This window comes from Triturus cristatus, chromosome 3_2, assembly GCF_964204655.1.
Source record: "Triturus cristatus chromosome 3_2, aTriCri1.1, whole genome shotgun sequence".
NCBI lineage: Eukaryota > Metazoa > Chordata > Amphibia > Caudata > Salamandridae > Triturus > Triturus cristatus.
In genome coordinates, this window is record NC_140584.1 from 698,543,866 (window position 1) to 698,558,991 (window position 15,126).

Here is a 15,126-nt window from a genome sequence, read left to right on the forward strand (position 1 = left end):
TCCGCCGATTCCGTTGATTCCACGAGTGCTGCGGAAGATGAGACAACAACCGTGCCATGTACTTCTAATAGCTCCACGGTGGCCTCGGCAGGCATGGTTTTCGGAGTTGCTTCTCCTATCCCAACGCGAGCCCATCCTTCTCCACCTGAAGCCGGATCTGCTCACAATGAACGATGGTCGGATATGCCATCCGAATCCCAGATCTCTCAGCTTGTCGGCTTGGAACCTGAGCACCTTGAATTTGCTCATTTGAACATTCCTCCAGCCTGCAGGGAGGTGTTAGCTAAGGCAAGAGCTCCATCCACAGTGAAAACGTATAAGCTCAAATGGAAGCGATTTTGTCATTGGTGTGCTTCTGCCCACATTCATCCTGTGCACGCTCCTCCAGAACACATTCTGCCGTTCTTCCTACAACTAGCGCAGTCTGGATTATCGCACTCTACCTTAAAGGTCTTTCTAGCGGCAATATCTCGCTTCCGACAAGATGGCTCGTCCTCTCTCTATTCATCCAGAGTCATACAACAATTTTTCAAGGGTCTCTTCCGCATGTTCCCGCCCATTCGGCGTCCTCCACCCACATGGCGCCTGAACATCGTGCTGGCTCAGCTTATGAAGGCGCCCTTCGAACCTATCCACTCAGCGGATGTCAAATTTTTAACTTGGAAAGTGGCCCTCCTCCTTGCTCTGACCTCTTCCCGCAGAGTCAGTGACATTCACGCTTTTACAATAAAGCCTCCGTTCCTTCAATTCAGATCGGATTGTGTCATCCTCCGCACTAATCCGGTTTTTATACCTAAAGTGCCATCCGATTTCCATCTTAACGAACCAGTGCTCTTAAAGACTTTTTTCCCGCATCCACAAACCCCGGCGGAGCAAAGCTTACACTCTCTGGACTTGAAGAGATGTCTAAAATTCTACATTAGCAGGACTCAATCCTTTCGCAAATCTGACCAGTTGTTTGTGGCCTACGGGCGTGCTTGCAAAGGACAATCTGTCACCAAACCTACTATTGCCCGTTGGGTTTCATCAGCAATCTCTTTTTGCCATCAAAAGGCTGGTAAGCCTCTGTCTTCGGGAGTGAGAGCCCATTCAACGAGGGCTATGTCATCTTCCACTGCCCTGTTCGCTGGTGTGCCCATCCATCAAATATGCCGGGCAGCTACGTGGTCCAGCAGGCACACGTTTACGAAGCACTACTGTCTGGAATCCATTAACGAAGCAGACACGGCTGTGGGACAGGCAGTTCTACGAAATCTGTTTAAATAAGGTGAGCCTCTGCTACTTCCCTCCTCCTGGGGTATTATTATTATTATTGCGCTTTAAATACATTGTTTGTATTACATGCAATATCAATACGGCTTGGTCAGCCGAATACTGTTTACTGCTTACTATTCTATTCAAGCATGTGAATCTATGAAAGACACCCCAAATACTGGAGAAGAACAAATGTTACTTACCTGTAAACTGTGGTTCTCCAGTATTGGTGTCTTTCATAGATTCACATGCGACCCACCCTCCTCCCCTCAGAGGCTCTCTTCTCCTCTTTCGGCTCTATGGTCACTCTCGTGCTCGAAAATCTGAGGGCCTGAGCCTCTGAGGAGAAGGTTCTAGAGGGTGCTAGCGCCTGATTGGCTGGAGTTTGGACTATAAAGTGACAGTGATATGTTAGCAAAGTGATTCTTTTTCTCTATGCTTTCCTATGTCTCAATGCTATCCTATGGTATTTTTAACTTGATATGTTATTTGAACTATATATATATGTTTATTTGGGTATGTATATACTCTTATGTGGTTAGGTATGTGTATATGTATATATACATGATACTTATTGCTTTTTATATATACCGTGGGACTCCCACTTCGACGACGGGGAATATTCAAGCATGTGAATCTATGAAAGACACCAATACTGGAGAACCACAGTTTACAGGTAAGTAACATTTGTTCTTCAGTATCGTCAATCTTCATACATGGCATGGCTTAATTTTCAAATACCTTTCACTCAAAAAACTCTGAACAGATTTTAAAAGAATACAATAGTGTCAGAATATAAAGAGAAACTCTTGTCAAGGCCTAATATACTTCAGTCATTTGATCTTCTGCAGTAACCCAGGGAGCAGATTTATCGGCCTCCCGAAGAAGTGTCATGCTAAGTACCCCTTCTGTGTTAGAGACACGATTCGAGAGAGTGCAGCATATAGCCCTTCCCCGCGCTGTAAAAGCCTCTGTATGCTTTCATTCAATATGTGGAATGCTGGAGATTAAGCAAAAACAACTCTTAAATTCTGTTCCTCAGCCATTCCCAGCCCAAAATATCCCTGTTGCTGTGCTTTCATAGACAAACTTGGTAAGGTGGCTAGAACACATTGAGGAAGGGTATTTGATGAGGAGAAGCAGCACAAGAGGGAGATAGCTAGAAAACACATGCATTTTTATGGAGTGCTGAATGAAAAAGAAAATACTAGTTCCCGAATATGAGCAATGGAAGGTTACAAGTCAGCCAATCAAAACAATCTAAACAACCATAAAGAGGCTGTGCTCCAATAGGAGGGACAGACACGAGAAGAGGAAGACAAGCCATTGAATAAGAAGCAAGCAAATGAGTGACCATGAAACCAACCAATAGCAAGCAATGGACAGCCCACTGTAAGTTCACATAAGGTCTTTTGCAACCATCTGGTAGGTGAAACCTAAAAAGACTGGTCCTCTTACAGATGGGCTAGACCTGTGCGTTATCTCTTTTCTCTCATTTCCAGAGACACAGTAATAGTGCATTACAAGCACAGAGATGTTCTATGTGGAGTGTTGATTACTTACCGTGCTCTCTCTCTCTCTTTATTTCTTCTCTTAGCCTTTTTTCGTTGACCACAATTCCCGCAGCACCACTTTTATCGACCCACGACTTCCGCTACAGAGCAGCAGGCCCACCAGCGCCTTGGTCCATCGGCAGCACTTAACCAGACAGCGCAGTCATAGTGCCGGTGAGGTAAGCGAAGCTCATTCTTGGATGCATCCTTTCAGCATCCCAGCCAGAGTGACAGAGGGCATGATTTCAGTTTCTGCCAGTAATTGAGAACACTTCTATTTGAGGTTGATGAGGTGGTAAGCACGCTAGAAAGATATTCTGGCTAGACAGAACTCCTGTTTCCGTAAACATTATTGCAATACGCAGAGCTGCTTGAAGATTTGCCAACTTAAGTGATGTAGACATTTAAAATATTACAAGGTAGCAGACCCATGTTTTTGATATTTCAGGGCTGCTTTCTTTCACTTGACATAGTGAAAGTGTAATATAGCAGTGAAACCGCTTATTTTATTGTTCACACCTTCCTCTAATGCATGAAATGTTTAAAAACGCATGAGCCGACACTGCATTAGCGTGATGTGATTTGTTGCATTTTTGCATCTGCACGGAAAAATAGCCCTATATTTCACAACAGTGGAGCAAAGATTGCGTGGTAGTATGTACCTACACAAATTTATAGTGATCCTTAGGGCATGTACATGGTCTAAATAGGCATTTGATCTGTTTGCCAAGGATAGCAGCGTCTGTAAGCATGCATACAAGAATCCTTCTAAGTTCAAGGTTATTTGGGTTGCTTATAAATTAAGTAAAAAAAGACTAGTTTCTTGCTGTGATAGTAACCCCTTTCAAAATACTAGTCTGGTGAGATGCACAGCAATGGATAGCTCAATAAACAGCACAGTATTTATATGTTACAGAAACTTTATTACGACTCACGGGCTGAGAGATATGCTGTATTTGCAAGTAAAAGCAAATAGATAGCCAGAGGTCAAGTTGAAAGTTCTTTGTCTTAGAATAGCTTTGGGCCTCTGAACCCTTATAAGAGCTTGGCCAATTTCCCTATGCAGGCCCCCCTTCTCTACCTTTTCCATGCCCATACTCTCTCCTAGCCGGGGCGGGAACGGGGTGGGAGTGGGGGGAAGTCGACAGACGACAAAAAAGGTATAATTAAATAATACCTATTCCGTCAGCTGTCTACTCCCTCCCCTGCCATGCCCCGCCCACCGCCCCACTGTGCTTACCTGGCTCAAATCATTAAACAGTTGTCTCTGTATGTTTGTATATGTAAGTGTCAATGAGAGAGCTTCACTGATGATCTGAAACCCAATCCCATAGGCGATACCGAGACAGCATTGTTGAGGAAAGAAGCTTATTTGATACTCAAATTCAATAGCAATGTGAATGGCCTGAACGATATGTCGGATATTGGCAGGACTTAGCTCCTAATTTCCCCAAGGAACTAAAGACTGTGCCTCCGGCAACTGCGCTGTACTGTGCATAAAGTTGAATAATCCACCGCACACCCGACTTCACATCCTGGAAACCACAACTCCCAGAATGCATTCCTCGATAATTTACGGAGATGAAAGGTCAAATACAACGGAAACCAGACACCCCGTATTCAGCAGTTTGGAAGCATCGAAAATGACGAGGAAGACAAGAGCTTGAGAAAGTAAATGTGCGTAACGCTACTGCGAGCGCTGAGTGAAGAATCCCAGTCTACGTGGATATTTTGTAACACTCATAGAGTGTTCTGAATCCATTTCAGCATCCCATCAAATCTACATGACACTTAATTCATTCGGCCCGAATTTGACGTTTACCGCCCACTGATGAGACAGCAGCAATCCACACGCTGCAACTGATGATCAAGCAAATTTGTTATAAACCTGACACCAACTAAAAAGTAAAGAAAGAAAGTCACTTGCTGGCACAACTTTACAACGAATGCCTATTACTGTGGAGTATATATTAAATCCCGTTTCCATTTGTTTTGCAGACGGAGATCCTTAACTTAAAAGGAATATCCCTTTATCCTTAACAAAAACACAGGACATTTAGGCACACTGTGATCTGCAACAGGTACCCCATTGTTAACAATTTTAACACTTAAAAAGAGAAATTGTAAAGCCTGACATAACATAATAGGAGAGTACTGAAAGCTACAATTAAACATTTCTGGGTCTTTCGTTTCAGGTCCCATAAAACACTAGCTGAGAAGTGTACCGTTTAGCATCAGAGAGGATCTTGAGAAAGAACTCTTGACACTGTGTAAAAGAGGAGTGATCGAACCAGTTGAATCTTCGGATTGGTTATCTCCCCTAGTCATAGTACGCAAAAAGAACAACAATCTCAGAATTTGCATTGACTTGCGCAGTCTACATAAAGAAATATGGGTTGACTCTGACCCTCTACCCAACATCTCGGAAACGTTGGGCATGGTAGCTGGAGCAAAGATTTTTTCAAAACTCGACCTTGCTTCTGCTTATCATCAAGTGGAACTCGATAGAGACTCACGCCATCTCACCTCGTTCAACTCACCATCAGGCATGTACCAATTCTGTCGAATGCCATTTGGTTTGGCTTCGGCAGCTTCAGTTTTTAAGCGCCTCATGGACAATCTACTTAAAGGGATTAAAAACAGTGCCATCTTCCAAGATGATGTCCTGATACGCGCCGCTGACCAGTCAACACATGATGAGACATTGAGTCAAGTTCTGTCCATTTTTCAAGAATGTGGGGTTGTTCTCAAACGTGACAAATGTGTGTTCTCAAAATACACTGTAAAATACCTGGGTCACACGATCTCGAGTTCTGGAGTAACTCCCAAACCCAGTCTGGTCGAAGCAATCTTGGACGCTTCACCTCCCAAAGACAAAACTGGAGTGAAGTAATTACTCGGTCTGACGGAGTTCTACTCCCGTTTCATTTCGGATTATACAACTAAAGTACGCCCCATTTCAAACTTGTTAAAACATTAATCTGTTTTTGTATGAGATGATGATTGCAGACATGCTTTTGAATGGTTAAAAAAACAAAACTCACCAAAGTAAAAGCATTGAAACCGTTTAATCCCTCAATACAGTGCACCTTAACAATCGACGCCAGCTGTTATGGTCTTGGTGCTGTCCTGACCCAGCAATTAGGGACCCAAGAACACACAATAGGCTTTGCATCTAGGGTTCTGCGAGACTCTGAATATCACTATTCAGTCATCAAAAAAGAACTACTTGCATGTTTGTGGGCCATCAAAAAATTCAAATGTTACCTATGGAGCAGGAATTTCACTCTACAAACGGACCAGAAACCTTTAGTTGCAATTTTAGGGAAGAGCAGCCATTGCAGCTCTACGCCACGTATAGTCCGTCTCACCTGTAAGCTCCTCCAATTCAACTTTGAAATTGTATACATCCCAGGGGGAAAGAACATACGTGCTGACGCCCTCTCACATTTGCCACCCATTTTTAACTTGTCTTATGTAAGTGAGAAACTCAATAGCGACGAAGAGCAAGAGGACTGCATAGTTGCTGGTGTAGAACTCCAACACATTTGTTCTGTAAATTAAAATGATTGGTATGCTGGAATGGACTGTAATGAAACATTGAACAATGTAAAAATATACATTGCTGAAGTTTGGCCAAAAGAGAAGAATTTAAATGTTGATTTACAACCTTTTGTAAAAATCTGAGATGAATTAACTGTTGAAGATGGTCTTATTTTCAGGTCAGATAAAATTGTACCTCCCTACAACATCAGAAGTACACTGTTGACTAAAGCTCACGAACGACATTTGGGTGCTACTCTCACCAAACGCAGAGTTCGTGAACACTTTTGGTGGCCCCAGATGGACAGAGACATTGACCCCTTGGTCCAAGAATGCACCAATTGTGCTGGCAGTGACAAGACTTTACACACCTCTACCCTCCTCTTATCCCTATTCCTTTTTCTGACAATCCTTGGGTAAAACTGGGAATCGATGTGTTGGGTCCCTTCCACACCTTACCCCATCAGACTCGGTTCACCATAGTCCTAGTGGACTATTACTCTAATTCGCCAGAAGTAAAGTTTGTTGCCAAAGTTGACTCAAAAGACATTCTTGACTTTATGAAAGAGATTTTCATGCGGGAAGGATTTCCCAAGACTGTTATTTCTGACAAGGGGGTACAGTTTATTTCTGCTGATGTGGAAGAATTTCTCAAAGAATCTTCCATCATCCACCTCAAAAGCTCTCTCTATCATCCCCAAACCAACGGACTTGTAGAGAGGCTTAACAGAGTAATTGGGGACTGTATACGGTGGGCCTTTGATCACAACAAAGCCATTCCCATGGCAGTTAGAACCATGCTGTGGTTCTACAGAACCACACCCCACTCATCCATAGGTGTGTCTCCATTCGATCTGCTTAAAGACAGAAAGGCAAGCTCTGATTTTAGACCTGCTTGGATGTCTAAGTGGTTCAAGCGTAGTGTCCCTGCCCATGAGCTTGATACTATGGTTAGATACAAAATTAGCGACGTACAAACCGAGCAAAAGACATACTTTGACTCTAGGAAACATGTCTCAAACAGTAGGTTTGCTTTAGGTGACATTGTAAGAATAAAGAAACAAAGTTTTGTTAAGAAACCAGTTTGCATTTATAACATCTGTGGAAGTGTTGTATGGATCAAAAATAGGTATTGGTGGAGCATGAAGAAGATTGTTAAGGTAAATGATATGGTTCGAGAGAGGCCTGTCCATAATTCTGATATGGTCTCAACACATCTTCTGCTCCTAGACACAAAGTTTTGGATGCTGCTTCCAACCCTCTTGTTTCCCCCAGGAGGAGTTGCAGAGATATCAGATTACCTGTTAGGTACAGGTAATTGTCCACTCTTCCTCTCGTCTTTTCTTTCTCTTTCTTTCCTTTCCTCTTCCTTTCTTTCTGTTCTCTTGTTCTTATCTTCTTTTCTTCAAGGGGAAGAGATACATGCAGTGTGCTGTCCACGCACGCACCTTGCGCATGGACATTCTTAATATAACTGTCTCGCGTTGCCCGTTGGCGCGCGAGCCTATCTCTATGTTGACAGTTGCTCTTGGTGTTATGTGACAGTTGGAGCTTGGTCAGCGCCGTTCTTGCAGGCACGATGCGCTACGTCTTTGGGATCTTACTTTTTGTAACTTGAATAAACCTTCCTGTTCAACTGGACGCATACTGTCGTTACTACAGAATGTTTGGCCGGCCGTCTCAGGCCAGCCAAACATATATGCGCACTTTGCATGTTCTCCACCCAGGCTGCACTACAGCCTGGGTGGAGAACATGCCTTGGCTCCCATTCCCTGTCGAGTGTTGAGCCACTGCGTTCAGACCAATCACGACCGCCGAACACCTTCATTTCCAGATCCACACCGACCCCAGAACCACACTTAGAGGCACCCTCATCTACAGACCACCAGGAACCCGCACACAATTCAACGAAGACATCACCGACTTCATCAGCCCACATGCCCTCACCTCCGAGAACTACATTCTACTGGGAGACCTCAACTTCCACCTGGAAAAGAAAAACAACAGCAACACCACCACCCTTCTGGACAACCTGGCCAATCTCGGACTCAAACAACTTGTTGACACCCCCACCCACCTTGCCGGACACACGCTTCACCCTATCTTCACCTCCAGCAAACACATCTCCTTCGATCACACCACAGCTCTCCATTGGACGGACCACAACTGCGTTCACTTCAGCTACAAAAAGACCACGACCCACAACCCCCCACAACTTATTCCTCGAAGAAACTGGAACAAAATCACCACCGACCAACTCTTCACATCGCTAAACCAAAACCCTCCTGCCATATCATCGGACCCAAACCAAGCTGCCACCAAACTCACACAATTGATCACCCACAGCGCTGACGTATTAGCACCCTTGAAAAACCATCAGATCAAACAAGGTAGCAAAAAGGCCCCCTGGTTCAACGATGACCTTAAGAAATCCAAGAAGTTATGTCGTACCCTCGAGAAAACCTGGAGAAAAAACCCAACCTCTGACAACCTGACCACCTTCAAGGACGCCACCCGCAAACACCACCAATTGATCCGATCCACCAAGAAATCAGCATTCAAGGATCGACTCGACAACAACACCCACAACAACAAGGAACTATTCAACATCGTCAAAGAATTTACCAACCCCACCGCCGGCACCAACGACATCACTCCCTCCCAAGACCTCTGAGACTCTTTATCCTCTTTCTTCCACAACAAAATCGCCGACATACATAACAGCTTTGAAAACCAGTCCGATGAACAGCCCACTCCACCCACCTCCGAACCAAAACAGCACTCTCACAACCTTTTCGCCTGGAACCCAATCACCACTGAAGACACCATCCGCCTGATGAACTCCAATTTCTCAGGATCGCCAACCGACCCATGTCCCCACCACATCTTCAACAAATCAGACTCCATCATCGCACCCCATCTCCGCGATGTCATCAACTGTTCCTTCAACTCCGCTACCTTCCCGGAAAGCTGGAAACATGCCGAACTCAGCGCCCTTCTGAAGAAAGCCACAGCAGACCCCTCTGAACTTAAGAACTACCGCCCCATCTCACTCCTCCCATTCCCTGCCAAAGTCATTGACAAAGCCGTCAATAGTCAGCTCGCCGCCTTCCTTGAATCCAACAATTCCCTCGACCCTTCACAGTCCGGCTTCCGAGCCAAACACAGCACCGAAACCGCCCTCATCGCAGCTACAGACGACATCCGAACGCTACTGGACAACGGAGAAACAGTTGCCCTCATCCTACTCGACCTCTCCGCCGCCTTCGACACAGTATGTCATAACACACTCATACAACGCCTCAACAACGTCGGAATACAAGGAAAAGCTTTGGATCGGATCATCTCGTTCCTCGCCGGAAGAACCCAGAGAGTCCGCCCCCCCCCATTCAAATCAGAGGCCACCGAAGTCATCTGTGGTGTACCACAAGGATCTTCACTCAGCCCCACCCTCTTCAGCGTATACATGAGTCCCCTCGCATCCATCGCGCGCCAACACAACCTCAACATCATCTCCTACGCAGACGACACCCAGCTGATCCTCTCCCTCACCAAAGACCCAAACACCGCCAAAACCAATCTACACGAAGGAATGAAAGAAGTAGCCGAATGGATGAAGAACAGCCGTTTAAAACTTAACTCGGACAAAACGGAAGTCCTCATTTTAGGATCATCCCCCTCTGCCTGGGACGACTCATGGTGGCCACCGGCCCTGGGTACAGCACCCATACCTACAGATCACGCACGTAACCTGGGCTTCATCCTAGACTCCTCCCTCTCGATGACCAGACAAGTCAACGCCGTCTCATCTTCATGCTTCAACATCCTACGCATGCTCAAAAAAATCTTTCGCTGGATCCCCACCGAAACAAGAAAGACAGTCACCCACGCACTGGTCACCAGCCGACTGAATTATGGAAATACCCTTTACGCCGGGACCACAGCCAAACTACAGAAAAAACTCCAACGCATCCAAAACGCCTCAGCCAGACTCATACTGGACATTCCCCGTCATGCTCACATTTCCGGTCACCTGAAGGATCTCCACTGGCTCCCCGTCAACAAGAGAATAACGTTCCGTCTCCTCACCCACGCACACAAGGCCCTCTACGACCTAGGACCCGAATGCCTCAACACACGACTGTCCTTCTACACACCCACCCGCCAACTACGATCATCCAATCAAGCCCTCGCCGCAATTCCTCGCATCCACAGATCCACCATGGAAGGAAGATCCTTCTCCTACTTAGCGGCCAAAACCTGGAATTCGCTCCCCACTCACCTCCGACTTACACAGAACCACCTCTCCTTCAGAAAGCAACTAAAAACCTGGCTATTCGATAAGTAATGCACCCACCCTCCCTCAAGCGCCTTGAGACTCTCTGGGTGAGTAGTGCGCTATACAAATTCCTGAACTTGAACTTGAACTTGAACGTTGCATTGCAGCGTTGTGATTAGTATAGGTGAGCCTGGGAGCCCAGGTGCTTCCTGCTGCTGGACTCCAGACAGGAAGAAGATAAGAAGAGGATGGAGGAGTGGAGGCGGCTGGCCGTAGCTATGTAAGTGTTTTTTTTTCCTTTTTATTCTCCCCCTCCCCCTGCCCACCACCCCGTCCAGTAGGAGCCGCTCCTGCTCAAGGGCTCCCTGGGGTCCTCTGAGCCTATTCACAGCATGGTCTCAGTTCAGGAGGTATACTTTTTCAGGAAGGAGACAAAAGTCAGCAAACAGCTGTCTCTGCTCTCACCCTAGCAGAGAGATCCAAGTTCCAGGTGAGACAATAAGTGCAGTACCCCTCTAACCTACAAGGACATTCTGTATAGTGACCTCCAGAAGAGACAACCAGCATACATGCCAACATTTCGAAACAGGAAAAGAGTTAGACAGTGGAAAGAAAAAATCTGATGAATTTCTTTTCCCCATTGACTAATATTGAAACAAAGGCAATTTTAAATGGGAGGCAGCTAAAATACAGCCATTTAAGGCTTTACAATCGGTAGTCTCCCGTCTGAATCGGGTCTGTTGGCACGTATGAGCCAGAACAATAACTCCGTACACACTGAGGGAAAGGTGCTTTCTAAAGAGAGGCAGCAGGTGCATTAGAAGCCACAGGCAATTTGACTGAGAAGAAGAGATCGTTGCAGAAGAAGTCCCCTATCAGGTCAATAGATACCATCAGTTTTGCCTATATAATGAATAAAGAGCTGCTTTCACCAATTGTCGTCCGGGAGAAGAAAGAGCTCCCTGACAGATAACACGGGAGTGGAGAGGATGTGGCGCAGTGGCCAGGGCCGCCGAGTCGAGAGCTTGGGATTCTGGTACGAGTCTCTGCAGTGCCACGCAACATCCTGTGATTCTATGCAAATCACTTAATCTCTCCGGGTGATAAATTGTTATATAAATATGCTGTAAGAGAAAAAGGTAAAACTTTATGAAAATATAGTTCCACCAAAGCGGATGTTAAGAGTATTTCAGCGACGGAAAACTGCTAAGAGAAGCAGACAAGAAAAAAGCATTTGTAAATGCAGGACAATATGCTACAGCCAATAGAAATGGAGAAAAGGTAAGTGGCACGCACAGGAACCAATGTGAAGCCAGGAAAGAGAGGAGGCAGGATGTAAATCCCTTTTAAGTTTATATTAAAAACAATAGATTTCTGGCGTAACCTAAAAATAGCCAGCCAGTGCAGCGGAAGGAGAGAATGACTGTCCAGCCATCCAACTTCCTGTACCTTCTTCTTTCAAGGGTTTCATGGAGGTGAATTCAGGGGCAATGGTAAATGACGTGATAAAATGTTAACGGTGTGTGATAGTGATTACTGACCATGTGGCATTTTAACTGTGATTATAAATGTGACATCACATTTTTAAGTAACCTTTTTAAATAGAAAGGTTGATGTGAGCATTTACTTTCAAGAATTAAAGACCATATGGACTGAAGTCAATTTTGAAACAAGGACTTTCTTTGGGAACTGGAGCCGGGCGAGTGGGACAAAAGCACTAACAAGCATTGGCAAAGCCAATAGATCTTGCCTTTGGGACTTGATGGCTTTGTGCCAATGGTTCTAACTGTGTTACAGCATCCTTGTATGGCTTGTAAAAGGGAGAAAAAAAACATTCGCGCACTTACAAATGACGTAAGTGTTTTTAGGTTTTTAGTTTCCCGATCAGAGTTGGATTGATAAACAAACAAAAAGTAACGCAATGGGGGGGACAACAAAGGGGAGAGGGAAGCAGCAGGAAGGGGTGGGCAAAACAATGTGGGGGAGAGGGAAGCAACAAGAGGGGGCGGGTGTGAAGCAACATGTGGGATGGGGAAGTAACGAGGGGGCAACACTGACAAAGGAAATAACTTGGAGGGGGAAAGAAACAGGAGGAGGGCATGGGTGGGGAGAAAGGAGCATTAAGGTGGCAGCAAAGAGGCAGAAAGCTGAACGTTGGGGGAGTAAAGGCTCATGGTGATGGGAGAACCACACAGGCGAAAAACTTATTCTGTGGGTGGTATAAGTGCACAAGGGTGGGGTGAAGCACACGGACAATGAGAGCAGCGCGGGGGGGGTGGGAGAAGTACACAAGTTAGACAACTGGGAAACACACACTCGTAGGGTGCTTAAACAAACAGAAAAAATTGTGCAGGAAAACGTAGCAATGTAAGGTCACAAGTAATGTGTCCATGCTCCAAAAGTCCTGCCAAGTGCCCGCATCTCAAGTTAGAATAATTGCATTTTCAGTAATTTTCGCGCATTACCGCAATGCCTGAAATTTTCACGCAAAAGAACCGTGTAGTTCCAGTGTCTCACTTTGTTGGGACGTACCCATAAAAGCTGAGCTCCCAGTGCTGTATATTCGTAGGCCACAAGATGGCGCAAGTGTGCAATGGGAGGTATAGGATTTTCAATATAATATGACGTGGTATATCCTCCGACACAGAAACTCATATCCAAGCCAAACGAACTTCAGAGATTTGAAGACCGCAACACAAAACCACACATCTGCCTAATTCATGTAAAAAAGCACCCCTTGCTCAAACAATAGTATCAAAACGAAGCTTCTATATATATGCCAAAAACTGGGTCAGTCTAAAATGCAGTAAAAAAAGGGGCCTTAGAAGTAGGAGGCCGGACAAGATGTGGCCTGGCGACCACAACTGTCTATTTTAGAACCCTCGAAGAGGACTCGAATCGCAGCCTCAGCTCAACATCCTGTGATTCTGAGCACACCCTCATGTAAAGCGCCCCTGGGTCAATTCACACATTAAGAACCGTCACTTACGAGAAAAGGGCATCATTTCTAAAAATGATCTCTTGGCATGGATGCAACTGTGATATTTCACTCACAATAAAGTGTCACCCATAAGGTTTGAAATGTCACACATAAACGCAGTACACACATGGGAATGTCACACATAAACAAACTGAAACCTTGGCAGCTATGCTCCAGAGAAGCAAAGTGGAAGTGAAATCTCCAAATTTAAACAAATTAAAAGCGAGCATATAGGCGCGACAATGAAGCCAACTTATGGGAAGTACTGGGCAGGCTCTAAGGCCACTGTAAAGTAACAAAATGTCTTGGCTGTCTGAGACTAGGCCTAGAAAGAGATGCCTTGTGACTTTCAGGACAGTTTTGCCTTTTCACCATTCAGACTGTAGAAGGAAAAACGTTAGAGTAACTTAAAATGGTTTGTGGCTCAGAGTCTGTCAAATGTTAAAGGCCGTCCCAGCTTAGAGTAGCCTGTAGATATAAAATAGGCTCATTAATTTGATTTGATCTTTTGGGAGAAAATAAACATATTTTGGGGATCCTCTGAGCTATATCTATATCTGAAGCAATCATTGGCAAGGCAAGTAGATCTCTACTTTAGAAAAAGAAATAATCACTTTTGTCAGTCTTCACCTATAAAAATACACTGGTCAAGGAAAACTGTTTTACCTTCCCTTCTTCCTTTTAAATGCTTACACAAAAAGGCAGGGCCGAACATCCGTCTCACTAGTTTGGTTGTTAGGATATGCTGTAAGCCACACATACCTCTTTGCATCTTCAGTATTTGGCTCTGCTCTGGCTGTTTTTCATAATTCCAAGTTTATTCCAGTCTGCGAAAAATGAAATCCCGTGTAGACCGTTGACTCTGACCTGCTTTCTTTCCCAGAGAATGCACATTGTGTATGTTCTCCATAAGAATTGCTGTGAACTCTATTTTCAACCCTGACTGGGTATCATGGTGCATTCACTTTAAGGTCATCGTTTACTGTTTAACGGGGATGGCATTTGAATATATAGGGAAGGATTTGATGTGAAACGCACTATTTTGCAATTTTCTGAAAACGTTCTTGGCGAGAGAACTTGGGCTGGTCAGGCAGCCTCGCTACTATGTGTGGTGGGGGAGGTGGTTCGTCTGACAAAATGTGCCTGGACTGCTTTTGGTTCCCGGGCCATCCCTGACAAGCAGCAGAAGGTAGTCTGTCTGCAGGCGCCAGTGAGACAGCTTCACTGGTGGTCCCAAGGCAGCAGCACACCTGCTCCTCTTCTGGTTGTAAAAAGGAGGGAAGAAAGCCCCCGAGCCCTCTTTATCTGCACCCATGCCTACACATATACAGAAGATTCGGGCAAGACTAACACCTTTCCTACCCTTTTTTGTGGAACATTCAGTTTCTGTTTTGGTAGTGGGATTGGAAGTGTTTGTTTTTGGAGGCACGGGAGATTATTTGTGTAGAATCACAGGATGTTGAGATGATGCAGAGAATAGAACCTGGTTCCCCAATTCCAAAGTAGTCAGCTCTGGT

General features: G+C 45.1%; 1 protein-coding gene across 5 annotated transcripts in view; it reads left to right on the forward strand.

The window, feature by feature from the left end:
* The window catches only part of HECW2 (HECT, C2 and WW domain containing E3 ubiquitin protein ligase 2), a 1,572,445-nt gene that overhangs the window by 1,341,264 nt on the left and 216,055 nt on the right, over positions 1 to 15,126 (forward strand). For all 5 annotated transcript variants that reach the window (XM_085648759.1, XM_085648760.1, XM_085648761.1 and 2 more), the window contains one exon: positions 2,852 to 2,986. In XM_085648759.1, the coding sequence (XP_085504885.1) occupies positions 2,852 to 2,986 (135 nt within the window). The remainder of the gene's footprint in view (positions 1 to 2,851; positions 2,987 to 15,126) is intronic.